At 43.6% G+C, this 18,374-nt stretch overlaps 2 protein-coding genes across 4 annotated transcripts in view; both read right to left on the reverse strand.

Moving 5' to 3' along the window:
• Positions 1–6,087, reverse strand: part of LOC134023074 (DENN domain-containing protein 4B-like) — a 29,375-nt gene extending 23,288 nt beyond the window's left edge. For all 3 annotated transcript variants that reach the window (XM_062464897.1, XM_062464896.1, XM_062464895.1), the window contains exon 1: positions 5,753–6,087. The gene's annotated coding sequence lies outside the window, so the exon portion shown is untranslated. The remainder of the gene's footprint in view (positions 1–5,752) is intronic.
• Positions 6,088–6,276: 189 nt separating this feature from the next.
• The window catches only part of LOC134023824 (CREB-regulated transcription coactivator 2), a 20,314-nt gene continuing 8,216 nt past the window's right edge, over positions 6,277–18,374 (reverse strand). Inside the window, exons 10-16 of the mRNA XM_062466182.1 lie at positions 17,877–17,959; positions 16,854–17,335; positions 16,207–16,527; positions 15,491–15,916; positions 11,391–11,465; positions 10,893–11,091; positions 6,277–10,661 (exon numbers count right to left, since the gene is read on the reverse strand). Of these exons, the coding sequence (XP_062322166.1) occupies positions 10,462–10,661; positions 10,893–11,091; positions 11,391–11,465; positions 15,491–15,916; positions 16,207–16,527; positions 16,854–17,335; positions 17,877–17,959 (1,786 nt within the window). The 3' untranslated portion in view covers positions 6,277–10,461. The remainder of the gene's footprint in view (positions 10,662–10,892; positions 11,092–11,390; positions 11,466–15,490; positions 15,917–16,206; positions 16,528–16,853; positions 17,336–17,876; positions 17,960–18,374) is intronic.

An 18,374-nucleotide genomic window follows, 5' to 3' on the forward strand; every position in this document is an offset into this window, starting at 1 on the left:
AATCTAAGAAAGCAAACGCGGCGAGTTAGAATTCCAGAAGAAAAATAATAATATTCCCTGTGGCTTTTCAGTGCAAACAAAATTCATCCCGAATTGTTTATTCTACAATGCAGGAGTTTATGGTTGTTTGTTTGTGGTCAAAAAGGCTGTTTCGCTACCCCATCTAGGTGCCTAATCAATGCAAAGTGAATTGTGGCTCCAACACAGTCCATTCAGACCGTGAGTGGTGGTACACGGTACACTCATGTCTGAAACAAAACGTGACTCAGCGCAGACTCATAAATAGCTTGTTGCCTTGGTAGATAAACAAGGCCTGTGTCATAGAGTTCCACCCACAGCAAAGCCAGAGATATTTTGAGACATGGGTATAGAGTGGCTTACTCTATACAGGCTATTCTTTCATTTAGAACATGAAATACATTTAAATTTGATTTAAGAATATTGTTTGTCCGCTTAGAATAGTTTTCCACTTTTGATTTTCTACATATTGGAAACAAACATATTTGTATACATATATATATACACTCTCCTGGTCTCCTCTCATGCTCAGTTGGTTATCAGTGCCAGTCTACCTGAGGAATTATGGCACACTTTATTGTGGGGTGTTTATGGTCTAGATGTGCAAATAATGTTGTGTAATGCGTGTTGGACAGGGATTTTAGACAGATAGCATAAATGGCAGGATCAATTTGTGTATTTATGCTATCTGTCTAAAATCCCTGTCCAACACGCATTACACAACATTATTTGCACATCTAGACCATAAACACCCCACAATAAAGTGTGCCATAATTCCTCAGGTAGACTGGCACTGATAACCAAATAGGGAAATACAGTCAGGGACAGTCAGGGGAAATACAGGGAAAGGCCAGTCATTAGTGTTCACGGTCTGAGCACAGTAACATTAGGCCATCAGGAACAGTGATGTCCCCTGCTTGCCACTTCGCTCCCTCTCTCTTTCCCAGCCCACAACCAAACAAACAAGGTCAAGAATCCCTTCTACGTAGAACTAGGCTTTCGGACATGCTCAACCAAGCCGGTTTACCAGGCAGCAACACAACACTGTTGTGTTGAAATTCAACACCGCTGTTTTCACCAACTAAGGATGACAGCAGCCTCCTGAGTTTAAAGAACATTCTAGAAATGTTCCTGGGTTCATCCGAAGCCCCACACTGAATGGGCTTAGCGGAGACTTTGGCCTCATCTACCCTCTTTATGTTGGGTGTTTTTCTGTTGAAACCCCATTCATTCAGCAGCGGTGGGGTTTGTAGACACACGTGGGTCCCACTGCCTCTGACAGTCAGCAGCACTAATGAGAAACAGTTATTTCAAACACAGGCGAGGCTATTTAAAACCTACTCAGAAATACACTCACTACCGCTCGCTAATAAAGAGACCCTTCGACTGCTTCTACGGCACCTCTCCTTTCTCTTTGCTTCTGCTTGAAAACTTCACATGAAACCCATCCCCGCATCAATATCTCACTTAGTCAACAATGATCCACTATGAGAATTTGCCTATTGGGGTTTCTTTTCCTATTCTTAGAAATTCAACGAATTATTGTAAAAAATGGTGCTAACAGACAAAGAATATGGCAGCCCTAACTGTCAAAAATGGAGGTAATAAAAGGATGGCAGAAACTTGGGAGATTAGAACATCAGAAGTTGGCTATAAATACTCCTTGCAATGAGGCTATCGCCAAGTAAGGTTATTTATTTTTTGGATTACACTTGTCAAGGTAAACAAAGCAGAAAGTCAAGGGGTCTGGTCTATGAGAAAGTGTAAGGTGTTCAGTGTGTCTATCTGTATAACACTCACAAACAGAACGCCCATGACGTTAAAATCCTACTTTTAAATTGTATAATGATAATGAGGAGGTATGGGCATTTTTCCTGGCACCTTGTTCTGGTGCGATGAGACTTGTGGCGATGCTGAATGCAGGTGAAAGTGTGCCTGTAGCTGGCAGAGATCACTGAAAGAAGAGGAGTCAGGGAGAAGTGAGTGACCTACAGCACACACTGCTGCAATGGGATTTTGACTCTTACAGAGAAACAGGATCTGTGCATGTGTGTGTTTGTGCGCACGTGTGTATCTAGATAGAGGTATACGCTGAAAGTTGCTAAGTCATCAAGTGGGAAGAAAAAGGAGGAAGGCAGAGGAGGATTAAAGGGACGGATGTTGGAGGGAAGACAAAGAGCAGGATAGAAAGAGGATGATTTATTTGCAGCGGCTGCCAGGTTTGGTTTAGCTGGCAGAAGTTGGACGATCACACAGTTTCAGTGGACAAATATAGTTATTCACTGACGCAGAGATGCGAGGATGGTCTATAAATGACGCTGGTGCAGTGGCCGCATGCGATGACACTGGACTGTTTCTCCATGGTCAGTGCCTACAAACTAACACTAGGTCATCCATTGTCTTGCAACGCATGGCATTGCTGCCCGAATCTCTTTTCTTTTTTGCTCCTCGGAAGGTGCCATGCAGCCTACATTTTACATACAATTTAAAGACTACCGTTTTGCTCTTTGAAAGGAACTGTATTGATACTGAGCAACATTAATCATGACTCAATTAGATAGTACATCAGTGTAAAGTTAATATGAAAATATGGAGCATCAAGCCCAGATGGCAATAGATTATTGAGGCTGTCCCTTTTTTCCGATGGAGCCCAGGGCTCTACGGCTGTTGAGCTACTCGTAGAACAGCAACTCAAGAGCGTTGAAACCTTTTAAATTTTCATGAGCATGGCTGATCCATGACAGATGATCTGTGATCTTCGATTTACAGATTTGGCTTATGTTGAACAACACAACACAACGGTGTCAGGAGAATCTAGTCCAAATCACAACAAAAGCCTAGAAGAGCAACCAAGAGCATAGTTAAGGTGACAGTCAGACAGAAAGGCCACTGCCAATCACTTCAAAGACATAGGTTTGATTACAGTCTAAATAATATGGGCCACAATTGTTTCAGGGAGGCATGATGTCCAAACCAAGACCAGACCAACCAAATCCTATAACTGTCTCATCTCTCTCATCTCACATCTCTCCACCACAAAGTTCACTTTCTTAGTCAGACATTTATGAGCTGGAGGTACATCTGCTGGAAACTCTGTTACCTGGGACCTTGTAACACCACATAGACCAGGACCCTTATGTTCCACGGTGATAATTCTAACCAAGATCCACGGTCATTAATAGTTAAATATATATTTGATTTCTTCTTGCGTCTCTTGGAGTGAAGTCATGTAGCTAGCCTATGCGACAATTAAGTTTCGTTTTCAGCCTGAGGGTCACGTCACGTGTATATACATAGACCTACCACGCAGCGACACAAACAACAATGGAGGAGGAAAGAGAGAGATGCGCATTTTCGAGTTGGAAATACAATCACTATTTTGAGTATTTGTCAGCTAAAGATGGAAATATCAAGGTTTGTTGTACACTCTGTGCTGGTGGCGACAAAGTGCTATCAAGCTACAAAAACAAGATGTCAAATTTGAAGAAACATGAATAAAGTGAGTGTTGGCAAAACCGGTTGTCATTTTTATGTTGAGGCGGCGGGGGTGTGGTCGGCAGCTACTGAATGTAACTAATAAAGTAATCTAATGTGGTTACTTTTAAAATCAAGTCATCTGTTAAGTAACTAAGTTACTTTTTAAAGGAGTAATCAGATTACTTTTTCAAAGTAACTGTGGCAACACTGCCGCCCCCCTCCCCCCCCAGCTATAGGGTGGTAAGTAAATGCTATTAAATACATTAGGGGAAGTGACATAGGACCAAGCTATTAAGGGGTATTGAGAACTGCAGAATGAGTTGGAAATAAAGCCAAAGGTTACGATAGGGCAGAACTGAGATGACTGGGCAGGAGTCAGGACAGTCTTTGATGGTGTCAGACAGCTTTGGCTCAGAGTTTACCAATTTAAAAATGACTTCTGAAGAGAAACCGTTGTTATTCTTCTCACAACAACATCAGCTTTCATTTCAGAACATAGCAAGGTTAACTGTGTTAACTTATGTAACGGTTATCCCGAACTGAGTCTTCTCATATTTTTTTCCTAGCACAGAAAACAACCTACTGCTGAGATGAGATGTACTGGCAAAGATAGTGGTACATGTTAGGAGATGCAAAGTAAACACTAAAAGGTGGAATGTTGAGAAGCTGGTTTGTAGCTAAGAAGTGACAGAAGAAGCCAGGTCTGGAGAATACACCATCTATAATTAAATAGAAGTTGATGTAGCTTAACTAATGAACGTTACATCTCACTTTAACTTGTACAGATCTTAAGTATAGTTATGGCAAGTAGGTACTGTGAAGGTCAATAAAATGTTATGGGGAAACCACATTTTGACTTGACATTTAAAAGATTGGTATGATGACCGATTGCACCTCTCGTCTGACACTAGTCAACAAATTAAAATGGCTGGAATAGCTTTATGTTCCATTCCCCTTTATTTGGAAGTACTTATAGCAAAGTTGCGAAGGTGGAACAAGAGGCGGCATGTCAGCAAGAGTGATCTCAATCTCAGCTACACGACTCCTGTAGTATCAGGCTAGCGGAGGTTTGAAAAGAATGCGAGTACTGTCTTCAAGAGCAGAGATCAACACATTTGATCTCTTTAGAAGTAGGCCATGTGTTTTATGTTGTTGAGCGGCTCGTTTCATGACAGGTTTAGTCATCTGTTCCTCGCCAGTGCTTCTCTTATCGCTGTGAAATCGTATTGTTCTAGCCTTGACTCTACAATTTCATACAATCTGTGAACCTTTGTCCAACACATCTACGGTGAACACTTTCAAAATGATTGTGTCGCTCTGAGTGAACGATCATGTCAAACAGAGAGACGGTCTCTTGTCGAGAGATGATTTTTCAGTTGTTGAACAAAACTGCAAGCATGCTGATAAGAGGCCTACTTAATTAACTGGCATAATGATACTGTCACAGAAACAGGCTTAGAAATGCTTAACATTTATGAAAATACCTATTTTAGAATTCAGATATTCAACAACAAAAAATACACTGTCCTGTGAAAGGTATTTTCCCAACATAGGCAACAATAATGCAATTTTTTTGAGAACTGGCACAAGTGGGGCAACGAAAGAAATTCCCTGTGACATCATCTTGGAAAAGTGATCGTGCTTTCCTCAGTGTTGCTGTTGATAAACCCAGACCATGACAAGTCAATATGTCAAATTGGCATTGGTCGCTATAGATTCCATTACAGTAGGCTATCTGAAAAGGCTTGGCTTTTTTGACAGTAAGTCGTGCATCAAGAAATATGCATAGGATCGAAAATGAAACAATATATGGCCCTTTCTTGCCAGCAAATAGTTAACATTCTTTATATAATTATACCCTGCTTACACACCCCCGTTTCCGAATGGAGCTAGCAGGGAACGAACTGTGTGTTGGGTATGCCAGAGGCACGGTTGGCTGAAGACTAGAGTTTACCGTACGTTAGCTAGCTAACAGTACTTGCTGGTATATTACCAAGCTGGTATGCCATGGGACAACAATAGTACCGTTCATAACGGTTTTCCTCGTAGTTAGTTTCTAGTTTGTCCAGTAATTTCTGTTCATCAAAAGCCTGGTGGGATTAAAAAATGTCATCGCTGATGCACCGGCGTTATTTCCCAATGCTTCATAGCACAGTAGTAGTATGCTGCTAGCTTGCAGCTAGCGTAGCTAGAATAACTGGCATCACAAAGCGCGCAGGCAACAAAATATTACAACGCATTTAATTCGCTCTCTTACCTTGTAATCCTTGATGACAATTCCGATAGCACACTTTAAGTGTCATGGCTAAGTCACATTCAGACATTTGATGTCCATGTTTGCCGTGTTGTGCACTATGGAGGTCGACTTCTAATTCTGAGCCAGTGCAGATATCGTTTCAGTATCAGTCCGCTTCTTTCTGCTGCTGTGTTGGTGAGGCAGTAGAGGGAGGGGTTCTCTGTGAGCTCCTACACTCGTGCAGCACCAGCGTTAGCTAGTCAGACAGAAAGAACGCCATGTAATTTTCAAATGTAGAGCTAGACTAGGTAATTTCTTCTTCCATTCAGGCATTACCCTGTTTCTTATCACAGTGAAGCCCTTCTTAGACAGCTGCAGTAACATGGTCTTCTCGCATGCATGCAGCTGTTGCCTTCTGTTAGCCGTCCTCTTCTGGACATGTGATTTATACATCTTATTGTCTGGATTCATTCATCAAGTTTTGGTGAGAGGAGAGTAGAGAATAATGATTCGGAAACACCACAAGAAGCCTTAGCCAAATTATTTTCTCATTTCTTTATTTTTTGTAAAATAATGTGAGGGTACAGTCTTTTAAAAATCTTTTTCTTGTTAAGTTTAAGAAGCACCTACGGTTCAAGAATATTATTTACAACACACATGGGTTCCCTGGTTATTACAAGTTGGAAAAAGTAAATGACTTACTCTGAAATAAAAGCAAAATGCATATGTTCATTTATTTTCTTGACCCTAAACATGAGCAAATAGAACTACAAGGTAACAAAACAAACATTATTATGAGAGTAATTAATACAATAACGTCAATAAAAATATGGCCATCTTACAAATTCCACATACTACAACGCTGATCAACAGCACACCCTACAGGCAGAATTCAACACCACAGTGCTTTTGCCATGCAGTGTTCTCAAATCCCAGGTTTTTTGCCTCACAGGCAGATGCTGAAATGTAAGCGCAGAGCTAATAAAAAAGCTATGAAAAATGCTTTGATTAAATGCCAGAACTGTAATGAAGATATATTCCGAATACCTCAGACGTAGAAGTGGGAAACGGGAAGCCTAGTGTTCCCTCTCAGTAACTAAAATTGCATTGAAACAAATACGATTATACGAATACGAACAGAAACTTGGCAGTGTATTTTTGAATACACATCATGACAATTACCTGAAAAAAGCGTCAACAATTGGCAAAGTGACGGCTACATTTCAATGAGGCAGGGTGTAACATTGTCACATATTCACAATAAATTCTTAGAGAGCAAACATTTCAACCCAAAACAATTCACACAGGACAACCAAATGTAAGCCTCCCATATAGATAGACTTATGGGTTTCCAAATGGCAAAGTGCAGAAAAATAAACTATAAAATTCTCTACTTTTTCAAGTCTGTTCTCACACCAGGTGACAGTGGATATCAATGGTTTCTCACATCAAGATTCAGCTACCGGCACTGACTCTGAAACTCCAATCATAACTTCATAAAAATACCCTTCAGACCAAAACTGAAAAGTACTTCCCCCATCTGGATAACTTTTAAAAACAGGCGGGACTCAAGACACACCATCTAGGACAAAACCAAATCTCGCTAGTTTTTTTTTGCAATTTGAATCTCACTTCACAGAAACATTTCGTTTTGTTTGGGAATGGTCCACAGTGCAGTCATATAAATCAGAACATAAAAGTTAACAATAATAAACACAGGACTAAGCAATGCAAACAAGCTTGTAACAAATTCCCAATTGTGTTACCGTAATTGGATTTCATTTTCTCCTGCCGACACCCCCCCTCCCCCCAAGTAGCAATATTCAAAATGCATAATAATTATCAGTAACAAGCTTCCCTTACCAACATAATGGCAATCAGCAAGCTATGAGTTCAGGCACAAGGGGGACACAGTGACAGCTCAAACCTATCATGCTAGCTGTGACTTCAGCACACAATGTAATCTTTAGTAGACCTGTTGGATAGGGTCAGTGGTGTATGGTTTCTCAAGGTTCAAACTTTCCAACCAACACTCAAGCATATCGCCATTATGTTTAAAAGTCACATGGTCAAAATGATTGTTTACAGTGTAATGGCATCCACTTTCTACATACTAAATACAACCAGTTCCAAGTTAGTCCACACAAACACTGCTTTGGAACACAAGCACTGGAAACTTGATATTATTGCGATATCAATTTAAACTGAATGTTTAGGCTGTGTGGCAGCCAATTATGAATGATGTAACAGGTGTCTATAGCTTTAAAATCTCAAGTTTCCATACATGTTGGATCATCACAGGGAATTAAGCCTCATTTTCAACCTTTGTCATGATTGTTAGATACATGATCTAATCTAAAGCATTCTCACTTCCTGTTGTTTCTGATATCAAGCTGGGCTTCCATTTCATCAAGGAAAAATATCATGCCATAATGCCATCAAAGCATTGAGGATCGCCATTTGACAGGACACAAAACAAATAGGGGTTTTGGATCATTGCCTTATTTCAAAACAATTTTAGCAACGTTGAAATATACTCCAATTTACCAGAAAATGCTTTGGACGGCAACCGGACGGTCACACATAACATGCACAAGACCATTTGAAAACGCAAACTGACTATGCTGCTCAAAACCTGTTGCTTCGCAAATTATGCAACTGGTTTTGGGATGTTGCTGAATTCAAAAGGCATGTTTTCTTAAATATACTCTCATAGTTATATTAATATATACATATAGACCTCCTTTGATTAAAAAATAAAACCTCTTCATAGTAATAACGACTGTTACATAAAAATATGTTGCTATACTCTGGCTATGGCCCTTACTGTGGCAAGACGGGTGCAGCAGATGCAGGGAGTTGGGAGGAGTTAACAGGCATCAATCACAGTGACTAGGATTATCTGGCTAAAACAGACACTAAAGCTCAACAACCTTGGGATTGCAGCGTTTACAATACATAGGACACGATACAGCTGTGCGTTTGCCAACTTAGTTAGCCTTGCGTATTCAAATTACTTCAAATCACACGAAACATCTTGTTTAAATGCATTACCCCCCAACCTCTGGTTATCCCCCACACCAACCCCAAAACCCATTTGTTCTTTCATAATTTCAAATGCAATCCTTCTTCTGAAGGAAGGGGCTTCTTAAATGCTATTCATTTTCACTCTATTCTAACAAATTATCCGGAGCAGGTGTATATTCTAAAAAGGGTGCCGACGCTATAGCAGGCACACAAGGTACATAGCAAAAGTTCCACAGCTAAAGCTTACAAACAATATCCAGACTTATTACCAGGTGGCAGAGAGAAAAACTGGCGTTGAAGGAACTACAGCTGCCATGTTGAAACAAGCTGTATACGCAAGACAATGGATCAGATAGGCCAGCAAAACAGAGCTGAGAGAAAAAACATTTGAGTTCTGGTTCTGAAAAATCTACTCAACTCTTGATTGGTAAATTACCAGATTGAGTCGGCTTATAAAATCTGTGGCTATCATGTGGTGTATATGTCCAATGAAGACTACTTTTTCTTCTAAAGTATGTAAACAAAAGAACAGAAGCATTACATATGATGGCTAGAGATGATCTTCCGTTGAAAAAAACGATATACAAAATGGCCACATGTTTCTTAAACTCACTTTTTTTAACACCGAAATACAGGAGCTTGGTCATTCTGATTTCTGTATGACTTCTATGACTGTTGAAACGTTGGCCACAAATTAGCCTGGATTCACTAAATAAAATAATACCTTTTTGACAAGTCAAAAGGCCCAATTCTCAATTGGCTAGCCAGTTGCTGGTAGCGATGAAGAGAATAGGGAAAAAATGGTTGTACAGTTCATGAAGTTGAATTATTATTCTACTATTAGTTATGGCAAATTTGGTCAGTAACTCCAGGCCTCTCATTAGAGTGTAGGAGTGAAAACAGTCTACACAAAGCCAAAAAAGGATAGTTAAGGCCTGGCTTGACAAATGCATATCATAAGATTATTAACCCTTGTGCTGCCTTCGGGTCACATGACCCAAAGGTTCATAACTAACCATCGTTGTGTTTACCCAATTTTACCCAATACAAAAACAAATACAAATAATTTTCTTTTAACCTTTGCAATGTGGGGGGTCTGAGACAGCCCAACGGTTAAAAGAAAATGCTTCACTTTATTTTTGTATGCGGTAAATTTGTCGCGATACGACGGTGGGTCACAATGACTGATGGGTCACAATGACCCGAAGATAACACAAGGGTTAAGAAGTGCAACTGACTTGTTTCTTTTATATCAAGCTGACATCACATGCGTGATCCCTGCGTGTTTGCATTATCCCAAGTGCATTTAGTTACCATGCAGATAAGACTTGTACAACCTAATGCCTATTTTGTTTAGTTTAGTTTTAACTCCTCAAGCATCATAATAGCATTTTCAACAAGTGCTTGAATGTAGCAGAAATAACCTCATCCACAGTTGCTCCATAACAAAGAGAGGGCATGTGGATTTTCTGCCCAAAATGAACCCAAATCTCTTAAACGTTTGGATCCCATTTTGCGAATCCTGTAGCTGGTCAACTGCCAGCGAGAGAGTCTAGCAAAGCAGGGCTCCATCCAATCTGCGTCACCTCAGTCGGCTACGTTTTGGTGGAGAAGAGGGGAGTTTCTACACCACTCTGCCCCCTTCACCCCAAACACATTGACTCCAGAGGGGATGGGGAGGCAGTGCGGGGCTGGGTGGCGGGTCATTTGAGGCGGTCCGAACGGAAGGAGTCCTCCACGGCGGGGTCGGCCAGCATGAGGTCTCCGTCCAACATGCCCAGTCCCTCCAGGGCCAGGGGATCCATCCTGAGGGGGTCGTCCAGGGAGAACGGGTCCATCTCAAAGCCCGGGACATGAGAGAGGGCACTGGCAATCTCCTTGGACAGGCCTGGAGGAGAGTCTCCTGCTGGACAAGGAGGAAGGTTACCTCACAGAACTAAAAATTCCTTTCTACCAGCTGTCAAATTTGTTCAGTCTCTAGTAAAAAGGGTCAAAGCCTAACACCCATTTCTGAACAGGGCTCGAGTGACAGCTAAGATTTTTAGTAGAAGTACTTAACTAAATAAACAAAAACGTCCATGATGCCGCCTGTTCTGAAGACGACACCCCAACAAGCCAGCCTGGACAGACTCACCAGTGAGTATGATGTTGGGAACGTTGTGCTGCCCCTCGCCCCCATAGTTCTGGTTCTGGTTGTTGAGGAGCTGCTGGTCCCCTGGATCCAGAGAGCCCTGGTTGGAGGAGTAGGGGCCCTCCTGGCCCTTCCCTGCCATGGAGCCGAAGCCCAGAGCATGGCTGAATGACAGGCCTTCACCCTGGGTATCCATGTTGAACTGGGACAGGGTGGCATTCATGTTAGACAGTGGGAGACTCCTGTTCTTTAACTGATTAGGTAGCTGTTGTGTAAAGGGCAGGAGGAGGAGTTACTGGCATGAGGTGCATCCCAGTGGGGAGATGAACAAAGTTGGGCGCGTGTTATGAAAATGACAAACTAGTTTAATCAAATCTGTCTCTGATCTCCAGTATAGCCATTGTTTGAAAATGGACAAATCCATGGCTTTATTCACAAATGAAACCGATCAACGTTTCCAATATGTGAAGATTAGCAACAGGTGGTTGGATTGAGCCTTACCTGCTGGTTCTGTCTGGATGAGAGCTGTAGACCTAGGTAGGGGTCGTCGATCAGGGAGTTCAGCAGTAACGTGTCCTGAAATGAACAACAGACAGCTTGTCAGGAGAACGTGGACTTTAACTAGAAAATAACTGAGATTGACAAACAAGGAATAGTTGTCGGCATAGTGGGAAAAGTAACAATATTTCAAGTAACAATATTAGGTAACAGTCAAGAATCTAGGGTACTTAAATTAAAACCTATTAAATGAAACCGTTTGTGCTCGTGGGAGTAGGACGAGACAGACAACATTTCCAATTTTCAGTAATCGACAGAGTGCAAACTCTTAGATCGATTACTTCCCACCAACACAGGCAACCCCTGCAGCCCTGTCTCAGTGTTAAATACCACTGCCATTACCCTCCATCTTCCCCTGAATACAAAACACTGGGGCATCCTCACACGAAAGGCCACTGCAGATCACCACTTACGGGCTAAGTGTCTCTTGAGGACACAGGAGTTTCATTGACAGTCCCTGCCGTGTGCCCATTTCCCTGCTAAACGGCGGTTTGAATGTCAGCGTGACTCAACGGACAATGGCGGTCTCCTCGGCAAGTCTCTATAAATAGACGTGCATTACATGGCAGGAGACGATCTGGTTTCATATGGCTTCCACATTACATCAGCGCAACCTTTCACTTTTCGGTGCCGCACACACCTCGGAGCACTGCCCAAACCTGCTCCAGTGTTTGATGAAATTATGGAGTGATACCTGCAATATTTGGACATGCAAAGCCAACCTACTACCCAGCATTAAATAGAACTTCAATTAAAGCCTCATGAGTCATGTAATTAAATTACCTGGTACATGAGAATGTGAAGACAATCTGTCTTTCAGAAGCCAAGGATGTCAGATTGTATATTGCTAGAAGAATAACTATGACAGTATGCAGTACACACAGACAAATGAACACATTGTGGCAGACGGCAGGGAGAGGTGAGGGGAGTGGAGATTGAGGGAAGATATCTGGCAGCCCATTGGATCCACCCCCGAGCCATGTAGGGACTTCCTGCAGCAACGAGACAGGCTGTGTCTCGTTGAGCGATTAATTGATTGAGTGTCTGCATATAAGAAGGGAGCGTGACTAGAAACTGTGTTGTATGTGACAGATTAAATATACATCTGCATTGAAATTGGACTGTGTGTGCCGGTTTGTTATTGAGCTTGATGGTGTGTAATCCCCACACCCCTTAACCTGCTACATATGGTAGAGAATGCGGGCATTTTAAACAAGCTCAAGAAATAAACAGACATGGCACGATGGAAGTATGAGGAGTCAAATGGCTGAACGGTTAGGGAATCGGGGTATTAATCAGAAGGTTGCTGGTTCGATTCCCGGCCGTGCAAAATGACGTTGTGTCCATGGGCAAGGAACTTCACCCTAATTGCCTCGGGGGAATGTCCCTGTACTTACTGTGAGTCGCTCTGGATAAGAGCGTCTGCTAAATGACTAAATGTAAAACGTAAATGTAAGTATTGCTGAACCAGTTGGCAGAAGCTTGATCCTTGAAGCAGAAAGTTGATCCAACTCTCCGCCCAAAGGAGCGAAGAAACACAGATGACCACGTCGACACCCCATCCACAGACCGGACCACGAGACCACGCCCTTTCCTGAACCTAGATGGCAGGACGTGCTATGAATTTGGTGAGCCCGGACATATTGCCTGGACCTGTCCAAACCGTGACGTCTCGATGCCCTCTGCTGTAGCCAGTGAGGGAGTCACCTGGCAGCCCTGCGGGTTACTGAGGATATGCTGGGCTGTGGAGAAAGTGCTGAGAAGCTGCAGGATGAAGAATAATCTGCAGAAGAAAAGAGAAGAGTCCTCCAGCGGCCCTGCAGACACCGCGCTGGAAACCGCGAAGGAAGGGATGGTGAACAAAAAGAGGAGAAAATGAAAGGGAGAGGATTTGGCGATGGAGGAAGTGGAGGCAACAGAGATGCAGAGGAGACCTTCCGCTGTCACTCTGGTAAAAGCCAATGGGAAGGACACCACGGCACTGTTGGACTCCGGGAGTATGGTGACCTTGATACGATCAGACTTGGCCCAATCCCCATACCTGGCTGACTCTGTTGCCATCACGTGCATTCACGGGGAGACCAAAGACTACCCTACCAACCCTTCTTTATCTGCAGACCACAAGAGGACAACACACTGGACCAGTGGGAGTCATCCCAAACCTACCAATACCAGCACTTATCGGGAGAGATTGCCCGATGTTTCGCCAATTGTGGACCAGTAGGTCCAGTGATGTGGGGAACTGTGGGAACCTCAAGAGAGGAGGAAGCAGGAGGAGTGGCGCAGAGGAGAGAGGAGGGATCGAAAACAAAACAGCAGCGAGTCACGTAGTCGAGGTTGTAGGGTACTGCTAGTGGAGATGAGTAGCAATGAGTGTTTTGGATGCGGCCGTTCTGGCCACTGGATCAAGAACTTTCCCAACGCTGGACAGGGAGGAGGCAAGGGCCCTGGCAAAGGTAAAGATCTGTTTTGCTATCGCTGCGGAGAGCCTTCCTGCAGCAACGAGACAGGCTGTGTCTCGTTGAGCGATTAATTGATTGAGTGTTTGCATATAAGAAGGGAGCGTGACCAGAAACTATGTCATATGTGACGGATTAAATATACATCTGCATTGAAATTGGAGTGTGTGCCGGTTTGTTATTGAGCTTGGTGTGGAAACCCCACATCCCTTAACCTGCTACACTTCAATTAAATCCTCATGAGTCATGAGTTGTGTAATTGAATTACCTGTTACATGAGAATTTGAAGAAAATCTGTCTTTCAGAAACCAAGGATGTCAGATTGTATATTGCTATAAGAATGACTGACTATAACCCACTGAACAGGCAAGTTGAGACACTCCCCCCCCCCCCCTCCTAAATTACTAACTGCCTTACAAGAAAAAATATTTCACCGAATTGATCAACCTTTTAAAGGGGTCATTGACTGCAAAACCAAGTTTACCTTGTCATAGTTGAATAACGACAGTTTGGTGGGTAAAATGGGCATATAGTGAACCTCAAAGTCCATTGACACCTCTTTCCTATGCAAATCTCACAATTTGAAACTGCTGCAGTAAAATGGTCGGTTTCAAAAAATCCACCTTTTTTGACTCTGGTCTGTACCTTTGTCACGCCCCCAAATTTGCTGCGCGCTGCTCTGTGTACTTCCATGGGAATTAACAAGAAAGTTTGAAAGTTTTTCAAGGATATAGAAAATGTTCCAGGCTGTACAGGGAATGCTGACACTTTTCATAGTTTTCCCAAGGAACCGAACACTCAACGGGCATGGCTGATGTCTATGTAAGTCAAGTAGTAGGCTAGTAGTCTATGAGAAGATCCATGTGAAGTTCAACACTCAATTATTCATTTGCTGGGACCATTTCACCAAAGACAGTTTTGAAAACCTTGGACAATATACAGCAGGATTTGCTAAGCCGCCGTTGCTGAAAAGAGGTGCTGTTCCGACTGTATTCACAACCGCAAGCTGTAAGTATGATTGTCACTAACAGTTATTAGCAAAGCTAACGTATCCTGTATCTAGCATAGGTAGAATGTGTGATAACGTCATTTCATTTTCCTGACTGTATTTCATTCGAATAAATAACCTGTGTTGTCATGTAAATCTACAATTCACGATGCATGTTCGGCTATGTTGCGACTTTGCTCCGCAGCTTTGCTCGTTGTATACCAACCAATCATGAGCAGACCATAAAAGGGAGAAAACCTCTCGTTTTATTCCAGGGCTATTTCACAGGGTGCATTAGGGCTCATAGAACAGCACCCTGGCCATTTTCAGCCCAACCAATGTTACATACCCTATTCGGAGACCTTAAGGAACAGTGTGAAATACCCTAGAAAATCATTAAATTACCCCTTTAATTCACATTTATTCACTTTTCGAAAGGACAAGCTCAGCTACACTAGGTGCTCCAACAACAACCCTCTGCTTTCTATTTCTCCAAGCACTGAAGAGGAGGAGGAAGTGAAAGAGGAAGTGGCTGACGGTAGAGAGGTTGTAATAGGTCAATGGCAGTGTCGGAAAGGGGGGGGGGGGGCACTCACGTTGTATAGCCCTAGGTCTGTGGCCAGGGATTGGCTGATCTGCTGTAGCTGAGGGAGGCCACTTTGCTGTCTCTGCTGCTCCATCTGCTGCTGCTGCTGCTGCTGCTGTTGTTGTTGTTGTTGCTGCTGCTGCTGCTGCTGCTGCTGCTGTTGTTGTTGTTGTTGTTGTTGTTGTTGTTGTTGTTGTTGTTGCTGCTGTTGTTGCTGCTGTTGTTGCTGCTGTTGTTGCTGCTGTTGTTGTTGTTGTTGTTGTTGTTGTTGTTGTTGTTGTTGCTGCTGCTGCTGCTGCTGCTGCTGTTGTTGTTGTTGTTGTTGTTGCTGCTGCTTCTGGTCTGTAGTCTGCAGGCACTGGGGGCTCTGCACACTCTGCTCCAGGGGGCTCTGGGAGTTGACCTGGGTGGCGTTAACCTGTAGAGCTTGCTGCCTCTGCAATGAATAGACATTTAGTCATTTAGCAGACGCTCTTATCCAGAGCGACTTACTGTAGTTACTTATTTACAGTAATTACAGTGAATAGAGTCAAAGAATAGTACTCGTCTGTTTTGTGATTTTGTCATTTTCTTCTGCTCTAACCACACCAACCAACACACAAGCAAATGGAACACACCCCACACAACAACCTTAAAGTTTACCACTTCCCACTCCCCTCACAGAACCTCTGGCTCTTTAACCTCAACTTATCTGCCGATGGGCCCCAGATAAGAGACCCAACCTACCGTGCCCATGTGCTGCTGCCCGTGCTGGTTCTGACTGTTGCGGAGGTTGTGCAGGTGCAGCTGCTGGTGCGCCTGGTGGCGCTGGTGCGGTGAGTGCAGCTGCTGTTGGTGGTGGTGGTGGTGCGGGTTCTGCTGCTGCTGCTGCTGGCCTGCTGGGTGCATGGCCATGGAGGTCTGCTGGCCTGTCTGGGGGGCGGGCAGGCCGGACTGCTGGGCCTGGTGGGAGCCTGGAGGAGCCGGCTGGTGCTGCTGGGACTGGCTGAAGGGATAAGGGGGCAGTCTCTGGTCCATGGGCAGTTTGCTGGTGTCCAGAGGAACGCCCTGGAAAAGCGGAGAGAGCGCTATTGTCAGCACGGTGGCTGGCAAACATGTTGACTTTTGAAAGTTAAAGGGGAGCCTCAATATACTGTTGTAGCAATTATGAGTAACTTATTGAAGGTCAATTGTTCTGAAAGTTGGAAATCTTCATGACAAGTAAGAACAACAACCCGGCAAGGAATGCCAACCTTCTATATGGATGAGGCAAGTTATCAGAACTAAACATTGTGTAGCCATAAACCCTGTTTGCTAAGTGTACGATCAGACTCTCGCATAGACTCGTCCCCATTCCTTGGTCATCAGCACCATTGTTCAATTTAGTCCAATACCTGTGTGATGGAGGACAAGGTGGGAGAGATGGTTGGAGAAAACTGTTTGGAATGGTGCCTCCGAGACTCCCCTCCCATGGGTAAGATCAAAGGGGAGAGCTGGGCCCGTCTCCTTGGAGATGTGCTGAGTGGCGGCTGGCCCTGGCCAGTGAGCATTGGTGAATAGGAGGAGGAGCAGGAGCCGGACCCACCCACTCCACTACTGTAGCTGGGGTTACTAGCCGCTGATTGGAGCGACTGGCCACTCAGGGAGGAGTTGCTGAGAGAGGAGTGCAGGGATTGGTTGCTGAGGGAGGACTGGAGGGAGGGGGAGGAGCTGAGGGAGGACTGGAGGGAGGGGTTGCTCAGGGACGAGTGTAGGGAAGTGGAGCTGAGGGAGTTGGGAAAGGAGTGGCTGCTGAGAGATGATTGGATGTTTGGGTTGCTTAGTGATGACTGCAGAGAGGGGTTACTGAGTGTTCCCTGAAGAGATGCCAGGAGACCTGGGAAAAGAGAAAAAGAAGAGATCCCTCTTCAGTCAAAAATAAAGAAAAGACAGGTTACTGCCATCTTAGTATTGTTGTACAGCCCTAGTATTTTATTTTTTTGTACATTTTTATTTTGTTCATTATGTTTAAATGTTCACTGTATGCACCTGCCCACCAAAGTAAATTCCTTGTTTGTGACCACTTACTTGGCGATTAAACACGATTCTGATCTTTTTAACACACTGTTTTACAAAATTATATTAGATGACCAATAAAAAAAAAATACAATAAAATTGTAGGGAATTCAGTAAACATATAAGGTTGTTAATCAAATAGAACTGGGTATCGACAGGTCTCCTACATACACACAACAATAAAACTTCATATTATCCTTCTGAAAGAATAGAAAGTAGGCAGCTATATACTGTAGGAGAAAATGGCCTGTTTCTGGTTAGTAGCTCCAGGAAAGATAAAAATGTGCTCTTAAAAAGTCTGCATGAGACAGCTCTTCCCCTGGTGATAGCATCAGGTGAGACTTGGGCTAAAACAAGCTCACTCCGGAACTGAGACCGTTCTGTGATGCGTCTCAAGAGTCTACAGTATCTCTTCGTTTCTTCCCTCCCTAAGCCCTCTTGCACACTGATGTGAAAGAATAGGAGCAGAGGTCAACTCTCAGGTTACACTCCATTTTGCTTACATCGACCCACACACAAAGTGCACAGCCAAAGTTCAGAGCAAAGGAAGGCGACTTGGTGAGAAGACTAGAAGAGGATGTCACCTTTGACTGTTGAGACATGCCCCAAGCTAGATTGAGGTTAACAACAGTGGGTGGCTGTGAAGGAGCTTCATGTGTGTGGTTGGCCAAGTCACCTCAAAAAGAGAGATAAAAGGACAGCAACATTTTCCTACAGCACATCCGCCCAGCACCCCCGTCACCTGCCGCCCACGTGAAGTTCCCTTTTTTTCAGACTCCTCACACTCACTCTTTCCAAACGTCCACAGAAATGTTTAAAGAGCGAAAGGGACAGCCATAAACTGTAATGCTCAGGGCATA

This window comes from Osmerus eperlanus, chromosome 7 (genome assembly GCF_963692335.1).
Source record: "Osmerus eperlanus chromosome 7, fOsmEpe2.1, whole genome shotgun sequence".
Lineage (NCBI taxonomy): Eukaryota > Metazoa > Chordata > Actinopteri > Osmeriformes > Osmeridae > Osmerus > Osmerus eperlanus.